Source organism: Balaenoptera ricei, chromosome 4 (assembly GCF_028023285.1).
Source record: "Balaenoptera ricei isolate mBalRic1 chromosome 4, mBalRic1.hap2, whole genome shotgun sequence".
In the NCBI taxonomy this organism is placed as follows: Eukaryota; Metazoa; Chordata; class Mammalia; order Artiodactyla; family Balaenopteridae; genus Balaenoptera; species Balaenoptera ricei.
Genome location: NC_082642.1, coordinates 19424452 through 19452357, shown reverse-complemented (window position 1 = coordinate 19452357; position 27906 = coordinate 19424452). Strand labels below are relative to the sequence as shown.

The window sequence follows — 27906 nt, the reverse complement described above, 5'->3', positions numbered from 1 at the left end:
AGAATGAAATCTTGCCATTTGCGACAACATCGATGGACATGGAGGGTATTATGCTAGGTGAAATAAATCAGAGAAAGACAAATACAGTATGATTTCACTTACGTGTGGAATCTAAGAGACAAAACAAATGAACCAAACATAACAAAACAGAAACAGACTCATAGATACAGAGAACAAACGGGTGAGTGCCAAAGGGGAGGGGGCAGAGGGATGAGTGCAATAGGTGAGGGAGATTAAGAGGTACAGACTTTTAGTTATCAAATAAGTCACTGGGATGTCATGTACAGCATAAGGAATATAGTCAATAATATTGTAATAACTTTGTATGGTGACAGACAGTAACTAGACTTATTGTGGTGATCATTCTGTAATGCATAAAAATATTGAAGCACTATGTTATATACCTGAAACTAATATAATATTGTAAGTCAAATATAATTCAATAAAAAATAAGATAGTCAAAGACCTCTATGAACTGTTTCCAAACTACCTTTCTAGCTGCATCTCCCACCTACCATTTACTTGCTGTCCATACTTTCATATCTATGGGCTATTTATTCATAGGCACTGCGGTGAGGTGGGGATGGTGGTGTGCTGAATTGGGCGATTGGGATTGACATGTATACACTGATGTGTATAAAATTGATGCCTAATAAGAACCTGCAGTATAAAAAAACAAACAAAACAACTAATACTAAACTTTCATTGGGTTATTTGTATGGAAATACGTTAATATAAATGTTTCAGACATTACATGAAATTTCTAAAAATCTTATATTTGTATTTGTATGGAAATATGTTAATATAAATGTTTCAGACATTACATGAAATTTCTAAAAATCTTATATTTGTATTTGTATGGAAATATGTTAATATAAATGTTTCAGACATTGCATGAAATTTCTAAAAATCTTATATGTTCTGGTATAATGTTATAAGTAATAATCCTAGTTATTACTTTAAAATGTATATCTCAGAAATAACTAATTTTCTTATCAACTGCATTATTATGAACTTTCATCAAATCTTTAACCGTGGTCATTTTTAAGTCTTTTGTCATTTACAGACAGTTCTGGGTGTACTCTGATGATTTTGCAAATATGTTCCTATAAAAGGGTTTCATCTTCAAGAAATTCATGGAAAAGACTCTGACAAGTACAGGTTTCTGGTAACTGACTGTACTGCTGAACTGAATGAATAAGCATTTTAAGAACTCTAATGAAAAACTGATGAACTCATAAAAGTACTAACAAAAGATGAAGATGAAAAAAAAAATTAATTACATGGGACTGAGTGAACTGATGAGGATGAGTATAATTTGTGTGACTTTCTGTCTGAATTTTAAAAAAAAAAAAAATCCCACAAGGACTGAGAGGCAAAGAATATACAAATCAATTTTCACTGCAAAGTAAAGGAGCTGTTACAGTGGAGGATTACTGGACTGAATGTCAATATTATGACATAGTATGAGTGTGTTTCATGTTTGGTAATTGCAATCAGTGTTGCTTTTGTTGTGGTCATCCATGTACAATGCTTGGTGTCAGTCTATTTATCTCTTGTAAAAATAAAATACAGTGTGTGTGTGTGTGTGAAAAAAAAAAAAAAATAAGATAGTCAAAGACCTCTATGAACTGTTTCCAAACTACCTTTCTAGCTGCATCTCCCACCTACCATTTACTTGCTGTCCATACTTTCATATCTATGGGCTATTTATTCATAGGCACTGTTTTTAAATGCTTTATAAAGAATAACTCATGTAATCCTCACAACAACCCTTCAAGGAGGTACTATTATTATCTAAGCCACAAAGAAGTGAAGAAGCTTGCCCCAGGTGCAGGAAGCAGGATCCAACCTACGCAGCCTGGTTACAGAGTTGCGCTCTGAGCCACTATGCCATGCTGCCTCTTGGGATAGACGGCCCTCCGCCACTTCCTTCTGCTTCTCTTGCAGGTGAACTCATGCTCAAGGCCTTGCTCAGACATGAATGCCACCATAAATACCTCCCAGGCCCACAGGCAGAATCCCTGGCCTCTCCCCTGGGCTCCCAGAGCACAGAGCGTACACTCCTTTGGTCGCCCTCACCACACTCTGGTCTGTGCTGGGTGGCTGTGCAACATTCATTCACCCATCCCACCAACAAATGGCTCCTGAGCCCCTACTAAGTGCCAGGCACCGTGACTGGCCCTTGGGACGGATGGTGACCCAGGCAGCAATCCCTGCCATTGTTTTTGTTTGTTTGTTTGTTTGTTTGTTTGTTTGTTTTTGGGTGCGTTGGGTCTTCGTTGCTGCATGCAGGCTTTCTCTAGCTGTGGCGAGCGGGGGCCACTCTTCGTTGTGGTGCACAGGCTTCTCATTGCGGTGGCTTCTCTTGTTGTGGAGCACGGGCTCTAGATGCGTGGGCTTCAGTAGTTGTGGCGCATGGGCTCAGTAGTTGTGGCTTGCAGGCTCTAGAGCGCAGGCTCAGTAGTTGTGGCACACGGGCTTAGATGCTCCGCGGCATGTGGGATCTTCCCAGACCAGGGCTCAAACCCATGTCCCCTGCATTGGCAGGCAGATGTTTATGCACTGCGCCACCAGGGACGTTACCCCTGCCATTGTTAATAAAAATAGTGAACACTTCTGGAACTGTGTGCTTCACACACAGTTATAAGACTTTGCATGAATTATCCCATTTGATTCCCACAACAACCCAGCGGACAGATGAAGAAATTTCAAGGTGAACAAAGAGGGCAAATGACTTTCCCACAATCACACGACTAGTTAAGTGTCGGGGTCTGGCTCCAGATTTTGTTCTCCAGAAAGTCAGAAAAATACACCGAATTACCCCCCAGAGCATTAAGTGCCAGGGAAGGAGCTAGGACAGGGAGCCCCAAGGAGGGGCCATACAGGACATTTCTGTCTCCCTTCTGCCCCCACCCCTGTCCCACCACATCCCCAGCTGTGAGCTCCGCAGGGGCTGAGACCATGGCTTATTCACATCTGTTGGATTCCAGCCCTTAGCATATTACCCGCAGCCCAGATTGCTATTGACCTGAATGGAATTGTCAAAATCTTAGAATATCTGCTTCAAGATTCTATATTCTCGGGGTCTTGGGGAACTGAGGCTATGGACCAACAAGAATTAGGATAAAGAGTAAGAATGGACTTAGGGGCACTTAAGTTGTACTCCTTGGAGAGAAACGCCGTTTAGACTTAGTAAAATGCTTGATTTGTTGACCATCTGTGTCCACAGCCGAATCCTCCAGGCCGCTAATGAAAGCTTAGAGGGCAGGAGCCCTTGTGGTGGGCGCAGGTTCATCAGCGAGTGTCCCACACTGACTGTCAAGAGGTGGCAGCAGTGTGCTAGCTGGCTTCCAGAGCAGCCCATAAACCCTCATGTTTACACTCTGAGCACAGTCTGTAAATACCCAAGGTGGCAGCCCCACTCCCAGTTATACAGAATTCTGACTCAGGGATCTGAGTTCCTGAGTTTTTACTAAATCCCAAAAGTATCACCCATTTTTGTCACTAGGACCCCAAGAGTTCAATTCTCAGAAGTCCTAGGGTTCTGACATCAAATGGTGAGCAGAACTGTGGGAATTTTTTTTTTAATTGGAGTAAAATTGCTTTACAATGTTGTGATAGTTTCTGCTGTACAATGAAGTGAATCAGCTATATGTATACCTATATCCCCCTCCCTCTTGGACCTCCCTCCCTCCCACCCCCCATTCCACTCATCTAGGTCGTCACAGAGCACCGAGTTGAGTTCCCTGTGCTCTACAGCAAGTTCCCACTAGCTATCTATTTTACACATGTTAGTGCATTTATGTCAAACCTAATCTCCCAATTCGTCCCACCCTCCTCTTTCCCCCCCCATGTCCACGTGTCCATTCTCTATGTCTACATCTCTATTCCTGCCCTACAAATAGGTTCATCTGTACCATCTTTCTAGATTCCATATATATATGCGTTAATATACGATATTTGTTTTTCTCTTTCTGGCTCACTTCACTCTGTATGACAGACTCTAGGTCCATCCACATCTCTACAAATGACCCAATTTCATTCCCTTTTATGGCTGAGTAATATTCCATTGTAATCGTACATATGTACCACATCTTCTTTATCCATTCATCTATCGTTGGACATTTAGGTTGTTTCTATGTCCTGGCTATTGTAAATAGTGCTGCAATGAACAATGGGATACACTCTCTGACAAAAAACACAGTAAGATCTTTTTTGACCCATCTCCTAGAGTAATGAAAATAATGGGACCTAATTAAACTTAAAACTTAAAAAATAATGGGACCTAATTAAACTTAAAACAGCAAAGGAAACCATAAACAAGATGAAAAGACAACCCTCAGAATAGTAGAAAATATTTGCAAATGAAGCAAGGGACAAAGGATTAATCTCCAAAATATACAAACAGCTCGTGGAGCTCAATATCAAAAAAACAAACAACCCGATTAAAAAATAGGTGGAAGACCCAAATAGACATTTCACCAAAGAAGACATACAGATGGCCAAGAGGCACATGAAAAGATGCTCAACATCACTAATTATTAGAGAAATGCAAATCAAAACTACAATGAGGTATCACCTCACACCAGTCAGAATGGCCATCATCAAAAAATCTACAAAGAATAAATGCTAGAAAGGGTGTGGAGGGTTCCCTTTTGGAACCCTTTTGCACTGTTCGTGGGAATGTAAATTGATACAGCCACTATGGAGAACAGTATGAGGTTCCTTAAAAAACTAAAAATAGAGCTACCATATGACCCAGCAATCCCACTGCTGGGCATATACCCTGAACTGTGGGAATCTGAAGATGATGAGGATGATAGCAGCTATCATTTATTAAGTATCCGTGCACCAGGCACTGTGCCAGCCTTTAATATTTCTATTTCTAGCCATCATACAACCTTGTATGCAGCTATGATTTGCCTCATCTGATAGATGTAGAAACTGAGGCTCAGAGAAGCTAAGGGACCTGCCCCAAGTCCTTCAGTTACTAAGTAAGGAAGCCAAGATCCAAATCAAGTTCTGACTCCAAAACTTCTGAATTATGCCAAACTACCTCCCAATGATGATGATAATACAAAAATCCTTTCCCATTTTGTAAATTACAACACCTGAGATTTCTTGACCAAACTGCAAGGACTGAAAGAGTTTACAGCAAATCACAACAGGGTCTCTGCTGGAGACCCTAAAGTCTCCCTGTATCCTGGCAGAACTTAGCCAAACACAACTCAGCTCCACAGCTTGGGTCCTGGTTGGTATGCGCAGAAGACAAAGCCAAATGAGAATGCTGCTGGTTACCTGGAAACCACACATCCCAGAGGGCAGGCACGCCGTACTTTCTGCAGACTGAATTATCAGCAGACTTCTTTTCCCACATCTGGGAACAGAAACACAAGGCAAAAATGACTCACTGTGGGACTTCCCTGGCAGACCAGTGGTTAAGACTCTGTGCTTCCACTGCAGGGGGCGCGGGTTCAATCCCTGACTGGGGAACTAAGATCCCACAAGCCGCATGGCGCAGTTAAAACAAAAAAAATTAAAAATAAATAAATAAAATGACTCGCCGTCATTAGGAAATCTAGAACTAGTAACCATCTCTAGATGTTTTGATGGGTCCCAGGAACTTCCCAATCCTAGACCATTGTCACGAATTAGTGGGACCCAAAAGAATATTTACGCTAGCATTCCAAACTCACTTCATTATTGAAGAGACAGTTTCTACCTGGGGCAATCCCACAGCCAAGAAAGCAAGCCTGTCTACCACCTAGCTTTGCACACTCCCAGTGATGGGATGCTCACTACCTCACAGGCAGCCATTCCACAGTGAAACAACTCCTGGAAATGTTACAATTCTTCTGAAACCTGCCCACCTATAATCTGTCAAAGAGAACATCCACAAAAATGACCAAAGAGCTAATTTTTTTAAACAAAATTCTGGCTGATTTTTTTAACATAAATTAACAGATAGACTGCACCACCACCGCTGCCACCTTGCTGTCTGTTCTGCTTCCTCTAGAATGCTGCCAAGCCACGAGGAGCACTTGGAGGAGTCAAGCTTCCAAGGCAGCTGCCAGGCAATCATTTACAAGCCTGCCCTGACTCCCAGCTAACTTCAGCGGTGCTGTCCCAGGAGCTCAGGCGTGTCATTAGTGCTAATTGTTCTGGCTGCCAAGGAAACCCTCGCACAGTTTGCAAACAGGCCGTGCACACACCGTAGGCAAGGGAGCACTAGAGACCCCAACAGAGACAAGAGTGACCCAGGAGCTCTCCTGAAGCACTACCGTTACAGACCTTGTTCTACTTTGTTCTCTGTTTCTGCTGTTTTCAAAAGAAAGGAGTCCCTCTTTCCACTCTTTCTTACCCATAAAGTAGCAAGAGAGAGATCCACTCCACCAGGCTCACAGCTCTCCCTTACACCAGGTCTCCCATTTCCTCCCTAGAAACTTTGGAGATATTTTTAAGAGATGATGTCCTTGGTTTGGTCAAAAGCCCATTTTAAGTTTTTGCCACAAAAGGATTTTCTTAAAAATAAAAATGAGAGGTAGGGATTTGACTGATGTCTCTTCAAAGTATTTTAGAGACGACTACATACTGATAAGACCTATCTTCCCAGGTGCAAAATTGTGAAAAACCAACACTAGTTTTCACACCTAAAAGAATAGCAGTTTAGAACATACTGGTGTTTTCTTTCCCATGGAGAGGGCATTGCTTCTTGGTAGAGTTTCTCCAGCTTCGGAGCCTGGGACATCAGACCCCACAAAATCCTCCCTAGAGGTAGGAGGCCTAGTGACAGATGGCACGGCAAGCGGTTAACCCTGTTGACCAGGACTGGCCCTCCCTGCAAGGGGCCCACAGGGAGCTTCAGAACAGCCCACCAAGTTGTCCCCTTCCCTCCTCCTGTCAATGTCAGTTGAACAACAAGCCTTTGGACCAAATTCCAGCTCCCTGGCAGAACCCAGGTATGCCGCACAAGTGAGTTCAGGTTTCTGTGCCCAACCTGAAGCATGTAACTTCATGCGACCATTTTATCAAGTTGGATGGTATCCAAAAAGATTCCCACGTGAGGGAGAGGTCTCCAGAGCGTCGGTGCTGACAGAGACAGACAGAAGACCGCTTATCAGCCGCTTGACTGGAGAACCGGCCTTCTCTAGGTGGGGCTGTTCTCACTGGCCAGTCCTCAGCTCTAGGGGCAGGTGTGAGGGGCTGTGACAAAGGAGAGAGACCACCCACCTTGTCTGTGGACAGAAGTGTAGGAGGCCACAGTCAGAGCACCTCACACTCATCAGGCCTCTCTTCAAAGTCCTGTTAGATACCACATTTCAAGAGACCGTGCAGGGGCAGGCAGGCCCTGGGCCTTAAGGAACAGGCCTGGGTAATCCCTGCCCAGGCCCCCCAGACCCGTCCTCTGACCCGCCTTCCGGACCCTTGTCCCGTACCCAGCAAGTTCCCCCGGCCTTTTATCTGCAGCCACCTCGAAAGGAAAATACGGTGGCTGCCTCCTGCTACGCTCCAGCCTCGCAGTGCAAGGCGGAGGAACCAGAGATGCTAATCTGTTTGTTTTTCTCAATAACTCATCTCATTGCTAAAAGATCCCCCTTTTCCTACAGAACGCAAAGCAGCAACCCCACCCCCGCCCCCAATCATTTTACTTTTTTCAAAAACTGAAAATCCGAGGCCGTCCTCCCAGCTAAGGCCAGTCCTGCGGGTTCAGTCATTCTTGCTCCCCTCCGGGTACCTCGGTCCGGAGCCGGCCAGGCGGGAGGCCGCGGGTCCCGAGGCGCAGCTCCCCGCCTGGACCCCGCAGGGCGCCCGAGCCGCTGCTGTTGAACCCCCTGCGGCCCGCGGCTCCGGTCACTCGGACTGCACGACGCTCCCCAGCCGCGCCCCTCCCGGGCTGCATTCCTGGCATAGCTCTCCCACGCGGCGCGGCTCACCTGGGGGTCCCCGGAGCCTGGGGGGCGGGCAGAGGTCGCGAGCTGGCGGCTCCGCTCCGCCGCCCCGGCCCAGCCTCCCGACTCGCTCCACCGCCCCGGACCGAGGCCGTTCCCGGAATCCTCGCCGCAGCGCCGGCCTGGGCTGCTTCCTCGGCCCCGAGTAGCGCGGGCTCTCGAGGGCGCGTGACAGAGCCTCCCGGCCACCCAGTGCTGCCAACCTGCGGGACCCGGGACACAGAGGACCTTTGGCGCCAGCAGCTGGAGGCCCGGGGTCTCTGATGCCTCCCGCTCCCGCGACAGCCGCCCCACCCCACCCCAAAGAGGGGCGGAGCCTCTCCCTAGCCCCTCTGGGACGAGCTATTTTTAGGCCTGTTACTGAAGCGGGAAGGAGGGAATGCCATGTTTAATCCGTCAGGAAAATCCGGGATCCTAGTGAGTGGCTCCCAGGCCTTGCTGAGAGGCGGGGACGTCTTCCCGTACGTCTTCCCGTCTACACAGACCGGCCTGCTGAAAGCTGGGGGCAGTTGTAGCCTCCTGGGCAGACAGCCCTGCCCCACCCGTCCTAAACTAAAGGGACCGTCTTGGTTTCTGATCCGAACCCATGCTGGTCCTTTGAGTAAATCCCAGGTCTGTTCAGATGGCAACCACTTTCCCTCCGAACTCCCAACCTTCTGGCCAGCCTTGTGGATCCAGCTGGGAAACCCAGAGCCAAAGAACTCTTTCTTTCTGGATAACAGTCTCTGACCCCTTCCTATAACCATCTGTTGCTTTACTGAGACTCAGATTTCTGGGAATTCTTTTTTTCCTTAAGCCTTCCTCCCACCGCAGCCTTAATCTGCCAAGCTGTGTCATGGGGTATTCAAAACAAAATTGCATGGGAACAAGCGTTGGCAAGAATGTGAAGAAATTGGAACCCTTATGCACTGCTGTGAGAATGTAAAACGGTACAGCCACTGTGGAAAAGAGAATAGTGGCTCCTCAAAAAATTAAACATGGAATTACCATATGATCCAGCAATTCCACTTCTGGGTATATACACAAAAGAATTAAAAGCAGAGACTCAGACAGGTATTTGTACACACACGTTCATAACAGCATTATTCACGATAGCCAAAAGTTGGAAACAACCCAAGTGTCCATTGACAGATGAATGGATAAACAAAATATTATATATATATTATATACATACGTATATATTTCAGCCCTTAAAAAGGAATGAAATTCTGACACATGCTACAATATGAATCAACCTTGAAAATGTTATGCTAAATGAAATAAGCCAGACACAAAAGGACATATATGATTCCACTTATGCAGCGTACCTAGTATAGTCAGGTTCATAGAGACAGAAAGTAGAATGGTGGTTGACAGGGCTGGGGCGGGGAGGAGGGAATGGAAATTATTGTCTAATGGGTACAGATTTTCAGTCAGGGATAATGAAGAAGTTCTAGAGGTGGATGGTGGTGCTTGTTGCACAACAATGTGAATGTACTCAATGCCATTGAATGGTACACTTGAAAATGGCTAAAATTGTAAAGTTTATAGAATGTATATTTTACCACAATTTTTTAAATGTAAAAAAAAAAAAAAAAAGTGGGTGGACAGGGGCGAGGCCCAAGTAGGGATGACTGTCAGCCAACAGCTCTGATGGGGAGTCCTGTTCCTCCTCTGCTCTCCTGGTCGGGGCACCCCTTTCCCTCCAGGACTTCCTGCAAGAGGGCAGAGAAGAATCCAGGCTGTGGAGTCAAAGACGCATTTAAATTCCACCTTCCCAGGCGGTGTAACCCTGGGAAGTCACTTACCCTCTCTGTAAAATGGGGAAAATAAACTCTACCTAGCAGGTCATTATGAGAACCAACTTAGTTAAAAACATCTCAGCCCAGGGCCTGGCAGTCATGGGTGTGTCCTCCCAAGTTCAGTCAAGTGTCAGGGTTGGGAGCATTTGTTTCTCAACTCGCTTCCCTGAAGTATACAAAAAGTAGCTCTGTGCACGTGTGTGTGTGTGTGTGTGCGCGCACGTGCATGTGTCATTCCCACCAGCCTCAATTTCCCCATGTGGAAATGGGTGCCATCTTTTGCAGGGCTGTTGTGAGCAAGTGAACTTGACATTCACCCAGATCCACCTTCTCGGTAATGCCAAAAGCAAAAGTCTTTAGACTCCTTCTTCAGCTGACCCAGACCTCGCATGCGTGGAACCCGCACACCCTCCCTTTACTGGGCCACAGTTTGACATTTAATACAGCCAAGAGTTACTGAGTGCCTACTACGTGCCAGGCTCTGTTCTAAGACCCGAGGAAACCAAGAGTTTATAGAGGACTAGATCACTTAGCACTAGGAAGCTGTCACCTTCTGCTGTGCCACCTGTGCCACAACACACAAGATTTGGTGGCACGAGTGGGAACAGGTGTATCATCCAAGACACAGGAACAAGCCAAAGGAGACTGGCCCTAGTGGGCTACTCCCGGGGACATTCCTGTCACCCTGAGCAGCTGAGCCGTAACTATTGGACGGACAGAATGGTGGGTTCTCCATATCTGTGGTTTCCATTTTGCCCTGTAGCCCCTCACCTCTTTCTCAGGCCAGTGCCAGATACCAGATCTCTGACCAGCACAGACACCGTCACAACTTATCTCCTTCTTACACTTAGGGATGTGTCAGGAAACAGTGGGACGTGTCTGCTAATTGAGGGTCTACTTTACACTCTAGTGAGCCCATAGTAGTAGTGCCCTCTGCTGTCAACTGCTGGCATCACACCTTGGAAGTCAGCTCCTGCTCCAGATCCCACTTTCCTAAAGGGCATATGAGGTGTAGGGAACAGGTGTCTCAGTGCTGGGATGCTGGCCACTAATGGTCCTGGAGGTGATTTTAGGTCAAAGGTGTATTGTTGAGTTTTCACAGTATTGATGTATAGATAGGCAGACAGGCGTATAGTTAGAAGGGCATTTTACATAAAAACCTGGTTTGCTGGTTTCTTCTTGAAAAATCTGAGAATCTAGCAACAAAAGGCCCACATTCTCACATGTCAAGAATCAACTGGAACTGAGGGGGAACCTCTTCCCTAGGCAGAGCTTACACTCTAACCCATTCCCTGAAAAAGATCACTTTGAAGGACGTCTGTGCACTTATAAAAAGACCTCTTTCCTCCTCTTTTGCAAAATGAGAATGCAGGGTCATTTTAACCAGGACCCACGCTCTGAGTCTTGAAACAAACACTAGGTGGGGAGGGCTGAGACAGACTGCACAAATTGTGACAAAATAGTAAAATGTTTGTGCCCTTGATATACAAAGACTAGTTAAGTCACTAAGAAATAGAAAAACAATCCCATAGAAAAGTGAACAAAAGATTAGGCAAGTCACAGAACACAAAATTATACCAATTCAACATGTGAAACACTCAACCTCACCAAAAGTAACATAACAATTAGAGACATTTTTAAACAATAATATTGGCTAAAATTAAGTAGCCTTTTGGCACTGGTGAAGGATGGGAAAATGAGCGATTTCAAACAGGCTTTTTAAAAACAATTTTGCAGCACACATCACAATTTAAAGTCCCCAAAATGTGGTAATCAGGACTACAGTATTTCTTGTACGATTAAAATTAGAATCAATTTAAATGTTCACCAACTGGGGTTTAAGTAAATAGATAATGATATATCCTACAATGAAACACTCTGCAGCCCTTACGAAGAATATATCTTGGTATGTTAATGAAAAAAAGGTGTCCAAGACAAATGTATTGTTAAATTACAAACTGACATAATAATATGTATTATATTAATCCATTTATGTTTTTTTAAACTATACAAATGAGAAATTCAGGGGTGATATTCAAAATATTTAACCACTAAGCTGACATAAGCACTAGCACGCTGGGGCCGGTCTTCACGCTTTAACATATTCTTTTTTTTTGGCTGTGCGGCATGCAGGATCTTCCCCAGCCAGGGATCAAACCCGTGCCCCCTGCATTGGGAGTGTGGAGTTGTAACCACTGGACTGCCAGGGAAGTCCCCATCTTCACCCTTTAGTTGCTGCATTATGGGGGTCCTAGCGGGGAAGAACTAGGGCAGATGAGGCGATAGTGGGGGGCTACTTGGAGGCCTATGGCCAAGACTTTTTACAAATAGCATGGATATATATGCAGAGAAAAGTGAGAGACATACCAAACTTGACAGTGGTACAAGAGAGACTTTCACCTTTTCCTCCGTACAATCTTACTGTTTGAAATTCTAAGAACGAGTGTCAGATTTGGAAAAAAATTAACATAGGGGAAAACACCAGCATGGCCTATTTTCAAAATGTATCATGATGTAAACGTGTGGCTTAGACTCACCGAAGGCCAGAAGGAATCCAGGATCATCTGGAATCCCAACCTTCTTACCATTCACTACTCATTTTACTTTGCCCAATACCCCCTTCACCACCATGTTTTCTTTCCAGCTTTATTGAGAAATGATTGTCATACATCACTGTATAAGTTTAAGGTATACAGCATGATTTACATATATTGTGAAATGACAACCACAGTAGATTCAGCTAACATCCATATTCTCATACGGATACAGTAAAAAGAAAGAGAAAAAGGAAAAAATATTTCTCCTTGTGATGAGAACTCCTAGGATTTATTCTCTTAACAACTGTCCTATATATCACACAGCAGTGTTAGCTATAGTCATCATGTTGTACATTACATCTCTAGTGCTTACTTTTTTTAATCATATACGTTTTAACCTATGCATTTTTTCCCATCACCACCAAGTTTTGAAATATTCTTTTCTACTTAACAAACTGCATTTATTAAGTAATACATTATTAATTTATTCCCCCCATTTTATTAAACAAAAACATTTTGCTGCCAGGTAAAACTCCCTACAAATGTCAAATTATCAATATTGCCACAGTGAATTCATACAATCACAGCCCAGCATAAAGAAATGTGACATTCAGGTTGACCTATTTGGTCCCATCATAAAACAGTTCATATATTTTTGAAATATTGAAAATATTTCTAATTAAACCCTTCCAAACCCTAGGGACTGGGAATGTTAGTTGGAGGACCATTTGTCATGCATTCTCCAGATGTGGAAATTAGATCCAGCGTGTGTGACCCTGCTCCTCCCTCAGAGGGCTAGCCCTAGGAAGCCTCACCTGTGGAGACACTCAGGTGAGCTGAAACCCAGCAGGGGTTCTGGGGACACAGGTCAGAGGGCAGCCATGGGGAGTAGCAGCAGGCCTCAAAGTCTCACTCTGGTGTCAGGCTGGACCTAAGAATCCAGAGCAAGTAGCTGGGAATAAATAAAGCTGGGGCAGGAGACATGACTTGCGGGTATTTTTTAATAAGACAGTCAGAACAGTGATTCTCAAAGGGGGAAATATCAGAATGAAAGGGGATGGGTGGATGTCATTTGAAAAAGCATCCTAATTTTATACATGGAGAAAAATATAAACTTATGTTTCTGTTAAAGCAACTACCAAAAAGAAAGTTCTAGAAAATCTTGGTTGTTGAGTATTTGTAGAAGAAATATTAATTCTCATACCTCCTAGAAAGAGGAGGTAAACTTTTATGTGACTGTAGAAGGGCCAGCAGTTTTTAAAATGTGAATTTGTAATTTGCTTTTATAAGCCAACTGGGGTAGAGTAGGGAATAGCAGACACCCTGGGGAGCAGAGGACACTATCCCGGGGGGGATGTGGGCAGTCATTAAGATGTAAGTACTAGGGACCTGCAATGGACTGAATGTTTGTGTCCCCCCAAATTCATATGTTGAAATCCTACCCCCAAAGTGATGATATTAGGAAGTGGGGCCTTTGGGAGGTTTAGGACATGAGGGTGGAACCCTCATGAATGGGATTAGTTCCCCTATAAAAGGGACCCCAGAGAGCTCCCTTGCCCCTTTCCACCATATGAAGATTCAACAAGAAGTGTGCCATCTGCCACTCAGAAGTGGATCCTCACTAGAACCCAGCCATGCTGGCAACCTGATCTGGGACTTCCAGCCTCCAGAGCTGTGACAAATAAATTGTTGTTTTTTATAAGCCACCCGGTCTATAGTACTTTGTTATTGCAGCCCAAGCTGATTTAGACAGGACCTTGTCTGCTTGATCCAGCAGCATCTTCAGCATCTAAATCAGTGCTTGGCACACAGAAGGGACTCAATTAATATTACTGACTGAATGAATGTTTTAATGAATATCAAATTCAGGACTAGAAATCAAGTCTCTTTTTTCCCCAGCCAATTCTCTAACAGATCCTGTAATTAATTTTACAGAAGTAAATATAACATGTAGCAAAACCGTTAGCTGCCTATCCTAACACCCATTTTCTCTTCCTCCTTGAATGTCCCAGCCTCTCCTGCAGCTACATTCTGATCAATGAGATGTAAGGGGAAGTGTTATATGGTACTCGCAGGAAGTCTTCATAAGATAAGGGAAGTGCACCTTTCCTCTTTCCTTCATCCTGCTGCCTGAAATGCAGAAATGATGGGCTGGAGATCAAGCTGCCATATGGACTATGGGCAGGATGGCAAACAGAAAGATGGAAGAAGCCTAAGGTCCCTGATGACTGCAGTGACCATACCCACTCTGATCTGCCTGCCTTCAGACTACTTTTACGTGAGAGAGAAATGAACTTCTATACTTCTACGTCAATGGTCTTTGGGATTTTTCTATTATAGACACAGAAAGCCCACTCTTACTGACATGCGCGACCTGCACTTTCCCCCCTGCCAGCAGGGGGCGCCGAGCCCGCCTCTATGACCCGGGGCACGAGTGTCATCCTCGCTCAGCTACCGGGAGCTCCACCTCCTCGGGCACCTCTAGGACTTTGGCTTCCGGACAGGGGCAGCAGCGTTGCTGTCAGTGCTCAGTCTCCTTAGAACCCACTGGGGTTTCAGCTTGAGGACAACACCAGGCTGCATCCATGCGGACAGGAGCACAGTTTTCTCAGGACCCTCCCAGGGAGGTCCCACTGGGAGAAAAAGGTGAGGAAAAAGTGAAGAGAAGTGAGGAAAAGTGGGGAGAGACTTCCTGTGTGCGACTGACTGCTGGGGGCTGGGGGGATCACTCTTCAGAGGACCCAGGAGAGAAGGGTCTGGATGTGGAAAACTGTGGGGTTTTAGTCCCTGTTGTGTGCAGTGTAGACTGTGTCCAGTGTGGTTCTTTGGTGTGTGGTGTCCAGTTTTCCTGGTGCTGTTTATTGAGGGGACTGCCCTTTCCCTGTTGTATGTTCGTGGCCCTTTTGTCATAAATAAACTGATCACACCCGTGTAGATTTGTTTCTGGGCTCTCTGTTCTGTTCCTCTGGTCCGTGTGTCTGTTTTTGTGCCAGGACCACACAACTGTTTTGGTTACTGTAGCTTTGTAATATTGTTTGAGGTCAGGGAGCGAGATGCCACCAGCCTGTTCTCCTTTCTGAGAATCGCTTTGGCTATTCCTGGTCCTTTGTTGTTCCACACAAATATTAGGATCCTTTGCTGTGTTTCTGAGAAATATGCCATTGGAATTTTGGTAGGGATTGCTTTCAGTGTGTACATTGCTCTAGGTAGAATGGACATTTTAACAATATTCATCCTTCCAACCCATGAGTGTGTGATATCTTTCTATTTCCTTGTATCTTCTTCAATTTCTTCATCAATGTCCTAAAGTTTTCAATGTGCAGGCCTTTCACATCCTTGGTTAAACTTATTCCTAGGTGTTTTGTTCTTTTTGATGCAGATGTCAATAGGATTGTTTTCTTTTTCTTTCTGATGGTTCATTATTAGTGGTTAGAAATGCAGCTGTTTTTTGTGTATTGACTGTCACTTTACTGAATTCCTTTATTAGTTCTAATAGTTTTTTGGTGGAATGATGTGGAAAATTGTAACTGTAACTGATACGTGGGTGAGCCTCTGCACGCCTAGGGGAAGTGGAGATCAGGTGAAAGCCTGGCACTCCAGGGAACTGGCCAGTTCCACAGTGTAGCACCAAAGACCCAGCATTGGCTCTATTTGTTACCTGGGCCCTGCTCCCCAGTCACCGAGCCCTCTGGACCTTGAAGCAGGTCCCTGTAAGTCTTGGGACAGTGCTTATGGTAGAGATTTTCCACCAGTGTGTTGCTTCCTCTGACCACAGCCCTCCCTTCCTGGTTCATATGGTTCCACAGATGCAGCGCGTAGGAGTCGTTGAAGCTCGGCTCTGTGTCCCAGGCTTCATAGTAGCGCCTCCACTCTAGAAAGGAGATGGGGTAAAATCTTTGGGGGTGTAAGAAGGAGAAGTTTAAACACTTGAGGTCGCTCACCTCCTGGAAGTCTCTGAGTTTGCACCACACTCTCAAAATCCTCGTCATCAATTCGGGACCCTGGTGGCCCCAAATATTTGGATTGTAATTTTCCACAAAGTTTTCCATGCACTGCCACAGGAGAGGGTGGTGGGGGAGGAATCCAAACACCCCATTACTGGAGAACTGAGATGTCTGTGCAGCCAGAAAGTTGTCCTCGGGGATGGGTCTGATGGAGATGACATCAGTGTCCATGTAGACACCGCCGTACTTCCAGATGAAGGCCAGGCGGGATGCATCTGAACTGACATGGAGCCAGTATCTCTCTGCGCTGCTGTTGATCTGCAGGAGCAGGTGCAAATTAGCCCCCAGGCAGGGGAAGAGGGAGGGGTGTCACAGCAGGAAGCCAGGCACAGGGTAGCTGACTAGAAAGCAAGCCAACTTCCCAAAAATCTATTTGCCAAAAGCCCAATATTGCAAATTTACCAAAATTACCTCCACCCAAAAAAGTTGCCTTTAAGTGAAAAGTGTACAGCAATCAGTATCAATGGGAAGGTTTGAGCAGCTTTTAAAGATATCATGAAATTGTTTTTTGAAAAAAGCAGTAGAAAGCTGAAACCCAGAAGGGATTTCACAATGAACTGTATGAGTCACTTTCAGCAGGATGGAAATTAACCACAAATATGAAACTGTGAAGAAAGAATTTTTTGTAAGTCCTAAAAGTGCTGAGAACTGATAAAAATAAACAAATATGAAAATATAAGATAGATTAATATCTATGCTCTTTGAGAAATTGGTAAAAGAATCTTAAAATGCATCCACGCCTTCATTCACTAATTAATTCCTTTAATAATATTCATTGAAGGCCTACTTGCTATTCACCAAGCTCTAAGCTGCTAAGGATACAGCAGTGAACAAACAGATAAAAATCTTTACTGGCAGGAGATAGACAACAAACAAATAAATATATCATATGTTGGGTGTTCATAAGGACTATGAAGGAAAAAAAGTCAGGCGAGGGGGCTACGAAGGGCACAGGATGGAGCATTATCTTATCTTGGGTTCGAGCAGAACGTTGGATGAAGTGGGTGGATGAACCATGCTGGTATCTCCGAGAAGAGGGCTCTAGGTAGAGGAAACAGCAAGTGCAAGGGCCCTGGGGCAGGAGCACACTCACTATCTACAGGAACAGGAAAACAGCAGTGCAGAGTAGTGAAGGGAGAAGGGTGGGAAACCAGATCAGAGCGGGGGCAGGGGCAGGAGTGAGGGAGGATCCCGTAGGCTGGGGTAAAGACTGAAATGATTTGGAAGGTTTGAAAGAAAGGAGTGATGTGATCTGAATTAGTCTAAAAGGGGTCACACTGGGTGCAGTGTGGAAAATAGATGGGGGCAGGGGGCAAAGGCAGAAGCAAAGAGGCAAGTTAGGAAGCTGTTGAAATAATCCAGGCAGGAGATGATGGTGGTTTAGACCAGGGTGACGATAAAGGAGATGAGAGAAGTGGTCAGATTCCGGGCACACGGTAAAGATAAAGCCGGTCAGGATGTGCTGATGGATTGGATATGGAGCCGGAGACAGAGGAGTCAAGGATAACTGAAAACGCTGAAATGTGAACAAAACAGAAATTGACTTTGAAACGAATAAAAATAACCCATTATAAATGCCAGTGTTCCCAAATGGAATGCTAAAATTTTGAATACAGAAAACACAGTAGATTTTTCTGAATTTAAATATGTTGATTAAAAGATTAAACAATGACCCTTGGCTTTTGACAAAAGAAACATTTTTTTAAATTCTACTATAAAACCAAACGAAAGCAAGTCCGCTAAGACTTTGCAGAAATCTTCACCTGAGCTATTAACATCATTATATTGTATACAATTGCTGAAAACCTCATGAATAATAATAGCTAAAATTTATCAATAACTGTGGTGGTGTGATGAATTGGGAGATTGGGATTGACATGTATACACTAAAATGGATAACTGATAAGAACCTGCTGTGTAAAAAAATAAATATAATTCAAAAATTCAAAAAAAAGTATCAATAACTGTTCTAATCTCTTATAATCTACACAAATCCTCAAAAATAGGTACTACTATTAGTCCTATTTTTCAAGTGAAAAAATTAAAAGGAAAGACCAAGAAGTTCAGTCATTCATGCAAGGTAAGAGAGGCAGAGGTTAGATTTTAACCCAGGCAGTCTGACTCCAGAGACCCACTTACTTTCAGTAAAAATAAGTAAAGTTGATTATTTGGTAAATTGGTGATTATTAGTGAACAGACCCAGGTATCAAAAGCTGCAGAGAAGGAAGGAAGCCTACCTTGACGTGGGCATTGGACTAACATCAACGTAAAACACAAGGCTTGCCCGGAGGTTAGCACCAGAAAGGGGATTAGGATTCTGTTTGCTCATTCCCTCCCCACCCCCTCAGTACTCATCCCTGGGCATCTTCAAGGGCTACAGTTGCCCAAATCAGTGCAGCAAATCCAGCGGTCACCAGCAGGTGATGGCACGCTAGGTCATCCTAACAGCTGGCCACCAGCTATCCTATTGTAGCCTAACTGGGGCAGAAGATGCCACAGCCCGACTCCTCCAAGGTGCAAGTGTGTCCCCCACCCAGGACAGCCCACTCAGTCCCCAGGTGAATGAGAGAGGGTGGAACAGGAGTTTTCTCTCTTTTTATACAAATATTGTAGTAGGCTGAATAACAGCCACTCAGTGGTCCTAATTCCTGAAACCTGTAAATATTACCTCCTATAGGAAAAGGATCTTTGCCAATGTGATTAAATTAAGGATCTTGGGACTTCCCTGGAGGTCCGCGCTTCCACCGCAGGGGGCGTGGGTTCGATCCCTGGTCGGGGAACTAAGATCCCACATGCCACACAGTGCGGCCAAAAAAAAAAAAAAAAATTAAGGATCTTGAGCTGAGGAGATTATCCTGGATTATCATGGGCCCTAAATGCCACCACAAGTGTCCTTTAAAGGGAAAGGTAGAGGGAGCTTCACACAAAATTACAAAATTCCTAAGAGCCCCAGGAGTTTCTTGATCATATCTCAATGTAACCCAATCTCATACAGCAGCACCCACCTGATCTTTCATGAATTTTCTATTTACATCATTTTCAAGTTAAATATTGCCTAATTTCCCCCCTTAGGTGCAAAAAGGTTTAACATAGATGGGTTTAAAACTGTCAGTGAAAAATGAATGGTCTATACACCTAGAAAAGATGTAGAAACTCATTCAGTTAAGAATAGTCTCAAGAAATCCTAAGAAATAAGGTGAAAGCAAAAGGCAGCAGGGTAAAGATAAGCCTAAATCAAATCTCTTCTGTTTCCTTGAATCAGGACTCAACACCGTAGAATGAAGACCAGGCAAGAGTCGAAAGATCTGGGTTCTAGCCTATCTCTGACAATCTAGCCTTACCCTCAGTGTACCCATCTGTAAAATGGCTAGATTGGACCCATTTTCTATGGTCCTTCTCGACACCGACATTCTGAGATTCTCTGAACACTTACTTGAGTGTACCACGAAAACAACGGTGTGTCTTCAAACAGGCTTTTCATATCCAAAGGGAAGAGGAAAACATTGTCTATTGCTGAGAGGAGGGAAAGGGCCGGGGAAGTGGAGTTTGGGGGCAGCTGCATGGAACTGTTGAGCCCTTTCATAAGTAACAGCACAGGCTGCTCAGGGTAGACCTTGGCCGCCGACTCCACAGCACAGGAGACCAGCGGGGATAGCTCCGTTCTCTCTGAGGTCTCTAGGAACACGATGCTGTGCCCGTGGCCCAGGAGGGCTTCCAGCTCCTGCTGGGACTTGTAGGGAGGCAGGTGGGGGAAGAGGCAGCTGGACTTCAGGGTGAACTGGTAGAGGAAGCCACAGGCAAGCAGCAGGATGACCAACAGGGCGAGCTGAAGCTTCATCAGCATGTCCACCCCTCTCTCCCGTCCTGCTCCCTAAAATCAACACTATTAATTAAAAATTATAGTCACAAAACCTGATAAAGAGAGCACACAAGAAGATGATACCTGAATATCACTTTCAAGCTTAGATTTTTTTAACTGAAGTATAGTTGATTTATAATATCAGATTACTTTCAGGTGTATAGCATAGTGATTCAGTATTTTTACAGATCATATTTCATTAAAAGTTATTACAAAATAATGGCTATAATTCCCTTGCTAAACAATATATCCTTGTTGCTTATCAATTTTATACCTAGTATAGTTCATATTTCTGAATCCCCTACCCCTGTTTGCCCCCTGGCCCCTTCGCTCTCCCCTTTGGTCACCACTAGTTTGTTTTCTCTACCTTTGAGTCTGTTATGGTGTTGCATGTGTGTTCATTTGTATGATTTTTTACATTCCCCATGTAAGCGATATCATACAGTGTCTATCTTTCTCTGTCTGACTTATTTTAGTAAGTATAATATTCTCTAGGTCCATCCACGTTGCTGCAAATGGCAGAATTTCATTATTTTTGTGGCTGAGTAATAATTCCATTGTATATACATATGTATATATCACATCTTCTTTATCCATTCATCTTTTGATGGACACTTGGGTTGCTTCCATATCTTGCCTGTTGTAAATAGTGCTGCTATGTACATTGGGGTACATGTATCTTTTCAAATTAGTGTTTTTGTTTTCTTTGGTTATATACCAAGGAGTGGAATTGCTGGATCATATGGTACTTCTGTTATATTTTTAGTTTTTTCAGGAACCTCCATACTGTTTTCCACAGTGGCTGCACCAATTTACATTCCCACCAACAGTGTATGAGGGTTCCCTATTCTCTACCTCCTCGCCAACATTTGTTATTTGTAGACTTTTTGATGCTAGCCATTCTGACAGATGAAAGGTGATATGTCATTGTGGTTTTGATTTGCATTTCTCTAATAATTATAAGTTTTGATTTTTTAAATTCTAAATAAAATATGATCAAATCAAATCCAGCAATGTTAAAAAGAAAGATGCATTGATTAGGTTTTATTTGAGGAATGTAAGGATGATTTGCAATAGGAAAATAATGAATTAATAGGAAAACTATTAATGAAATGCATTATTTCCACAGATTAAAGAAGAAAAGCTGTATGATCATTTTGGCTCAGTAGATGCTAACAACAGCATGCTAAAATTTGACATCCATTCACGCTTTTTAAAAAGCACAAGGAAACTTTCTTAAGCTGACAATGTCTACCAGAACATATAACAATGATCATCCTTAATGTGAAGCATTTGAAATATCCCCATTAAGACCAGGAATATGACATGGATGTCCATTATCACTGTTACTTTCACCGCCATTCTGCTAAGTCTAACCAATGCAGTGAAACAAGAGAACATAATTTCTACTATGAATATTAGGAAGAGACAAAAATATCACTAGTTGTAGAAAATGTGATTGCCTACCTAGAAAACCCAAGATAACTTACCAAAAAACTAATAGAACTAAGAAGAAGCAAACTGAAGATTAAATAACTTGCCAAGATTACACAGTTAGCGGAGCCATGACTTTAAACTAGGGTCTACCTGTCCCCAAAGCTCAGGCTCTGAGCAGTTACCTGCAGTATCACCCTCTCCTTCACCATAAGCTCTAACTCCAGCCAACTCCAGGACAGCAGAGATCTCCATTCATCAGTAGTCTATTTTTTGCTTTACATGTAACTCTTTCAGAAAATACAAATCCAGTAAATCAGAGCTTACCTTCTAGCCAGAAACTTGTAGTTAGCCAATACCTGCCGTCTTAGCAATGATGACAAGATTTTTCCTGCTACGCTTTCTGATGAATCACTACCTAACCTTCAATTCAACAGTGCTGAAGGAAGTAAATCATTGGCAGAAGATTATGCCAAACACAAGAAGTTCCCAGGAAACTCCTCCCTTTGCTAAGTTGCCCTAAGCACAGAGACTTGCAGATCGTAAGGGGTTCACATGATTTTTCAGGTGACCTACACAATAATCCTGCTGGTTTGTGGGCCTATCAGGAGGGTTACAAGGCAACAATTTCACCTGAAGAAAACTGTATAGTAGCACAATCCTGGCGCCAACAAAGTGTGCACCTAAGCAGTTTGGCCTCAGTCAAAATCATGGTCAGAGACTTGGGGAAGTTCCTTCACCAGACAACCCTGTAACTTGGTCCAAGCTTTGCAAACAAAAGATTTTGTTGAAAGAAAAGAAAATCCATCTCCACAAATAAGTAAGTAATGTAGAAACACCAGCAGTCCAAGGGCCTGGTGATCTGGAACGAGAATTGATTCCCCGATTTCAATTATGGTGGCTTCCCTTTGCCCAGAAGTCTCCGCTGTGGGATGTGAGCTTCCTCCCCATCTCACGAGGTCAGCGTCACCACCCTCCACTGATGTGGTAATCCCCACATCTCCCAAGATAGTGTGACTCTCCTGTGGTCTGGTCCCTATCACCCCTGACAGGCACGCTTAGTAATCCTCTTTCGAGCCATCCTCTGCTCTGTCTTCACCCAGAGCCTTCTCTCAGCCATGAACAGGTATCCACAGAATGCTCTGGTGTGAACAAGGAGGTTCCCTCCTAAGCAGACTTTGGATCCTGATATAGCAGCTCCTACATCAAGGGAAGTAAAGCTGTCCCACTTGTCGGTGGCTTCTCGTTTTCTATGTGCCCGAGGTTCTCCAGGAACAGCTCTTTGGGTCTCCACACACTCCTCTTCCTTTTGGAGCTGAATTTCTTCTCTGGACCTTGTCAATTCTAGGGTCAGGGTACCTTGGCATTTTTGCAAAAGTTCCCTGGCACTGGATAGATTGGTCGTTCTTTCCTTATGGAGGGGCAGAGGAAGCAGAGCTCCTGGACCGCACTCTGGGGTAACCAAAGGACTCCATTTGTGGGAGTGGTACGTTCCTAGTGCCCACATTTCAGGTGGGTCACAGATCCTGGTGCCTTCTAGCTGCTTGCAAGATAGCCAACACCATCAAACAAGTGGTCGAGGCAGAGAGCAGGGAAGTAGTTGGTGATCTTTGTCACAGGGATGAAAGTGAGCATTAGCGATGCAGTGAAATACTAAGCACAAAAAGTAGGACCTGTCTGACCAAGAACCAAGTAGAGGGTGTGATGAAAAGAGCAATGAGCTTGGAGTCATGCCTCTACCCACTGTAGCCAAGAGTACCAGAGCAAGTCCTGAACCTGCCCAGAGCCTCGGCTCCTCTGTACAGTGCTGACCTCAGGCTCATTGTGAGGATGAAAGGGCTCTATAAGCCAAAGAAGCAACTCCCACTTTCCACCAAGGATAAGAGGAGAAAAAATGGAATACTATTACTGTAGATGGCCTGGACTCCCTGATGACAAACATCAAGTCGTTGTTGTTTTCAGATGAATAAAATCTGCTTCCCAGTGAACAGCTGAGAAGGAAATCCTCAGCCCCGTGTGAGAATTGTTGAGATGTGTGCAGAAGTCAGCAGTCAGCCTCTGGTGCCTGGGATCTTTTTAGGATCACAGCCTGATGTCCTTGCTGAGTCTTTCCAAGGAGGCCTCCTGTCATCTGAGGCACTCTACCAGGAACGTCCCAGGGACCCTGGATCCTTTCAGCCTTCCCTCTCGTGTTCAGAGCAGAACTGCCTTCCCTTCGGTCTGCTCCCTCTTCTGCCTTCTCTGGCCTGTACCACACTAGCTTTCTGTCTGTGCAGGCAGATGCCACAGCAGCAGCTCCTAACCTGGACTCCACAGATCCCTAGAGGCTCAAGGATAGGTTTCAGGAGACCCTGGACCCTGAAGCCATAGCTTTCATTAGTACCTTTACCCTGGATGCCATTTATCCACAGCGTCTCCTACATATCACCTGAGGAATGTCCCTGCCCTTTGACCCTCCGTGACATTAATTCTGTTTAAAATTCCCACAGATATCTTCACCATACAATCTCAGGCCTTCTTCAACCAGCCAAGCAACCCCTAGGAACCTCAGTACAGATATCTGAGTAGAGATGTACCCAGAGCTATTTACCTTTAAGCAATGGATGGGTCTGAATACACTGGTGACAGTCACACATGCATCCAGGTATTATCTACTTTCCTAGAGTTTAGGTCTCCTGTGAGAGAGCTCTTACTTCCTACATTGCAACATAAGCCGGACTTGGTCAATCCAATGGATTATGGAGCCTTGGTAATTGTTGCTGAGTGATGAGACCTTAGGAAACGTGGATTGGTTTAGCCCCAAATAAATGAACAGGATGGGAAAAAATTCTGAATCCGTTGTTCTTTCTATTGTATTTTACAATGCTGTTCTTTGGATGTTTGAAGCTAATACAAAGAAAAGGCAGTACCGGGAAGAAAATCAAGGAACCAACAGAGATCTCGGCACTCGCTGGCCCTGCAGATAACCTCTGATAACCTCGGTTGGAAATAGTTCAGTGTTTGGATCTAGACTCCCTCTGCTATAAAGGACCCACTGTGTCAAGAAGGAAACGTTAAAGGAATTTTTAACAATAAATGTTTGTTGCCTACAATTACACGTGAAATGCTACCTCTCAATTCTGCAGCTTCTTTGAACTACAATTTACTGCAAGAGGAAATGTTCAAGCCAACAACCCTTATCCTGTTTTCTTTGGAGCTGTTGGAACCACAGTTCCGGTTTTTAACATTTGTTAAACAAGTGGGACTGATAAGATTGTTAAAGCATTCAGCCATTCGCAGGGCAAAACAAATACACAGAGAGTAATAGCTTATCAACGTTGCCAATTCCTTTCACCACTCTTCTGATGCTGAAACAGAGACTGGAGTGTTGGGTTTCCATGACAAGAGAGGAGACCACTGGACAGAGGCAGTTCACTGCAGACTGAGAAAGAATCCATAGCCTAACCCTTGGGACACATTGAGGAGTGACATTATCAACATCAAATCTGGAGAAAAAAAATTTTTTTACTAAAAATCAGTGAGTTCATGCCAGAGTAAAATCTCCTTGTCCCGTGGCAATATTTTAAACTATTCTTCATTTCCAAGAAAAAAATGCTTCTAGCCTTGTGTTTCTGGAGATAATGGTTTTTGTTCTCCACACAGCCATACTAATCAAACATGCTTCTGCTAACAAAACCTTATATAGCTACCAAGAATGTGCTTCTGGGTTTATTCTGGATATTACTCTCTTCACACATGTAATTCTCCCCCTTTTTAAATTTACTTGCAGATAAAAGAAGGGGTGGGGGAGAAGGGCAGGGAGATGAGGGGAAATAATTGTTCTCAATGAATCAGTTGTGCCTCAGACGCCACTCTTCCAGGTTGAAGAACAGGGTCTGCAAGAAGCCCACAGAAGTCAGTGCAACCAGTCTGATCATGGAGGGCTGTTCAAAGGGGCTTTGCCATTAACTTTTATAAGTCAGTGCTTAATTACTTCTTCCTGTAAGGAATTGGGAACATCTTGGAGCCACCTACACCAAGTGTCCACATGACACGGGTACCTTTATAAAGACTGAGTGGCCACGAGAATGAGCACTTCCCATTCTGGCTGAAAGAAACTGTTATGGACTGAATGTTTCTGGCCCTACCCCCCAACCCGTACCATCACCAAAATTCCTATGTTAAAGCCCTAACCCCCAATGTGATGGTATTTGGAGGTAGGGCCTTTCAGAAACCATCAACCTTAGATGAGATCATGAGGGTGGGATCCTTATAAAAAGAGGAAGACAGAGATCCCTCTCCCCATGAGCACGCACAAGGAAAGGCCATGTGAAGACACAGCAAGAAGGTAGCTGTCTACGATCCAGGAAGAGGGTCCTCACCAGGAACCCAATCTGTACCTTTATATTGGACTTCCCAGCCTCCAGAACTGTGAGGAGTAAGGGTCTGTTGATGAAGCCACCAGTCTGAAGTATTTTGTATAGCAGCCCAAGCTGACTGAGACAGACCTCACAGTAAGCTGCTTCTCTCTGATCTCCATCCATATGCTTTCCTGAGAATCTGTTTTTGCAGTTGGAGCTGCTCTTTAAGGTTTGGAGAACTGAGACCAGGCCTCCAGTGGGGAAAGGGCAAATTCATCTGCAACAGAAACCCGTAACAGGTGGAAGTGTCCTCCTTACCTGAGACCTCTCTGCCTTCCCTTCCTCTTGTCCTTCCGCACACCCCACAATCTGTCCTCTTGTTATACCTTTTCTATTTATTTATTTATTTATTTATTTATTTATTTATTTATGGCTGTGTCGGGTCTTCATTTCTGTGCAAGGGCTTTCTCTAGTTGCGGCAAGTGGGGGCCACTCTTCATCGCAGTGTGCAGGCCTCTCACTATCGTGGCCTCTCTTGTTGCGGAGCACAGGCTCCAGACGCCCAGGCTCAGTAGTTGTGGCTCATGGGCCTAGTTGCTCCGCGGCATGTGGGATCCTCCCAGACCAGGGCTCGAACCCGTGTCCCCTGCATTGGCAGGCAGACTCAACCACTGCGCCACCAGGGAAGCCCATACCTTTTCTATTTAAATGGAGATCCTTGGTCTCCCTTATCTCAGTGCCTGACAATCACCATGCACCCACTACCCAAGTCAAAAATCAGGGAGTCATTCTTTTTTTTTAATACTCTTCTTAATTGAAGTATAATTGATTTACAATATTACATTAGTTTCAGGTGTACAGCATAGCGAGTCAATATTTTTATAGATTATATTCCATTTAAAGTTATTATAAAATAATAGCTATATTTCCCTCTGCTGTACAATATATCCTTGCTCCTTATCAATGTTATACATAGTAATTTGTACCTCTTAATCCCCTACCCCTATCTTGCCCCTCCTCTCTTCTCTCACCCTCACTGGTAACTACTTCTTTGTTTTCTATATCTGTGAGTCTGTTTCTGTTTTGTTATATACATTCATTTGTTTTATTTTTCAGATTCCACATATAAACAATATCATACAGTATTTGTCTTTCTCTGACTTATTTCACTAGGCATAATATTCTGTAGGTCCATCCACATTGGTGCAAATGCTGTGGAATTTCATTCTTTTTATGGATGAGTAATATTTCATTGTGTGTGTGTGTGTGTGTGTGTGTGTGTGTGTGTATCTCACGTCTTCTTTATCCATTAATCTGCTGATGGACATGGGTTACTCCCATATGTTAGCTCTTGTAAATAATGCTGCTATGAGCACTGGGATGCATGTATCTTTTTGAGTTAGTGTTTTAGTTTTTTTCAGATATATATACCCAGGAGTGAAACTTCTGGGTCGTATGGTAGTTCTATTTTTATTTTTTTGAGGAACCTCCATACTGTTTTCCACAGTGGCTACACCAGTTTACATTCCCACCAACACTGTGCAGGGGTTCCCTTTTTTCCACATCCCCGCCAACGTTTGTTATTTGTAAACTTTTTGATGTTAGCCATTCTGACAGGTGTGAGGTGATGTTCCATTGTGGTGTTTTTTTTTTTAACATCTTTATTGGAGTATAATTGCTTTACAATGGTGTGTTAGTTTTTGCTTTATAACAAAGTGAATCAGCTATACATATACATATGTTCCCATATCTCTTCCCTCTTGCCTCTCCCTCCCTCCCACCCTCCCTATCCCACCCCTCTAGGTGGTCACAAAGCACCGAGCTGATCTCCCTGTGCTATGCGGCTGCTTCCCACTAGCTATCTATTTTACATTTGGTAGTGTATATATGTCCATGACACTCTCTCACCCTGTCACATCTCACCCCTCCCCTTCCCCATATCCTCAAGTCCATTCTCTAGTAGGCCTGTGTCTTTATTCCCATCTTGCCACTAGGTTCT

The 27906-nt window shown here is 44.1% G+C and overlaps 2 protein-coding genes across 12 annotated transcripts in view; both read right to left on the bottom strand.

The window, feature by feature from the left end:
- DZIP1L (DAZ interacting zinc finger protein 1 like) overlaps positions 1 to 8225 on the bottom strand; it is a 47363-nt gene extending 39138 nt beyond the window's left edge. For 3 of the 11 annotated variants that reach the window (XM_059920250.1, XM_059920251.1, XM_059920252.1), the window contains exon 1: positions 5302 to 5380. In XM_059920250.1, coding sequence (XP_059776233.1) covers positions 5302 to 5316 — 15 coding nt within the window. In that variant the 5' untranslated portion in view covers positions 5317 to 5380. Of the gene's footprint in view, positions 1 to 5301; positions 5381 to 7233; positions 7306 to 7652; positions 7886 to 7937 lie in introns of those variants that run through there. The other 8 variants (XM_059920253.1, XM_059920254.1, XM_059920258.1 and 5 more) reach the window with 8 other exon arrangements.
- Positions 8226 to 15917: 7692 nt separating this feature from the next.
- A4GNT (alpha-1,4-N-acetylglucosaminyltransferase) lies at positions 15918 to 20118 on the bottom strand. The gene is made up of 2 exons (XM_059921910.1): positions 19708 to 20118; positions 15918 to 16532 (listed from the first exon to the last, which is right to left on the bottom strand). Exons 1-2 carry the CDS (start codon positions 20116 to 20118, stop codon positions 15918 to 15920), a joined length of 1026 nt encoding a protein of 341 aa, XP_059777893.1.
- Between the last annotated feature and the right edge of the window lie 7788 nt (positions 20119 to 27906).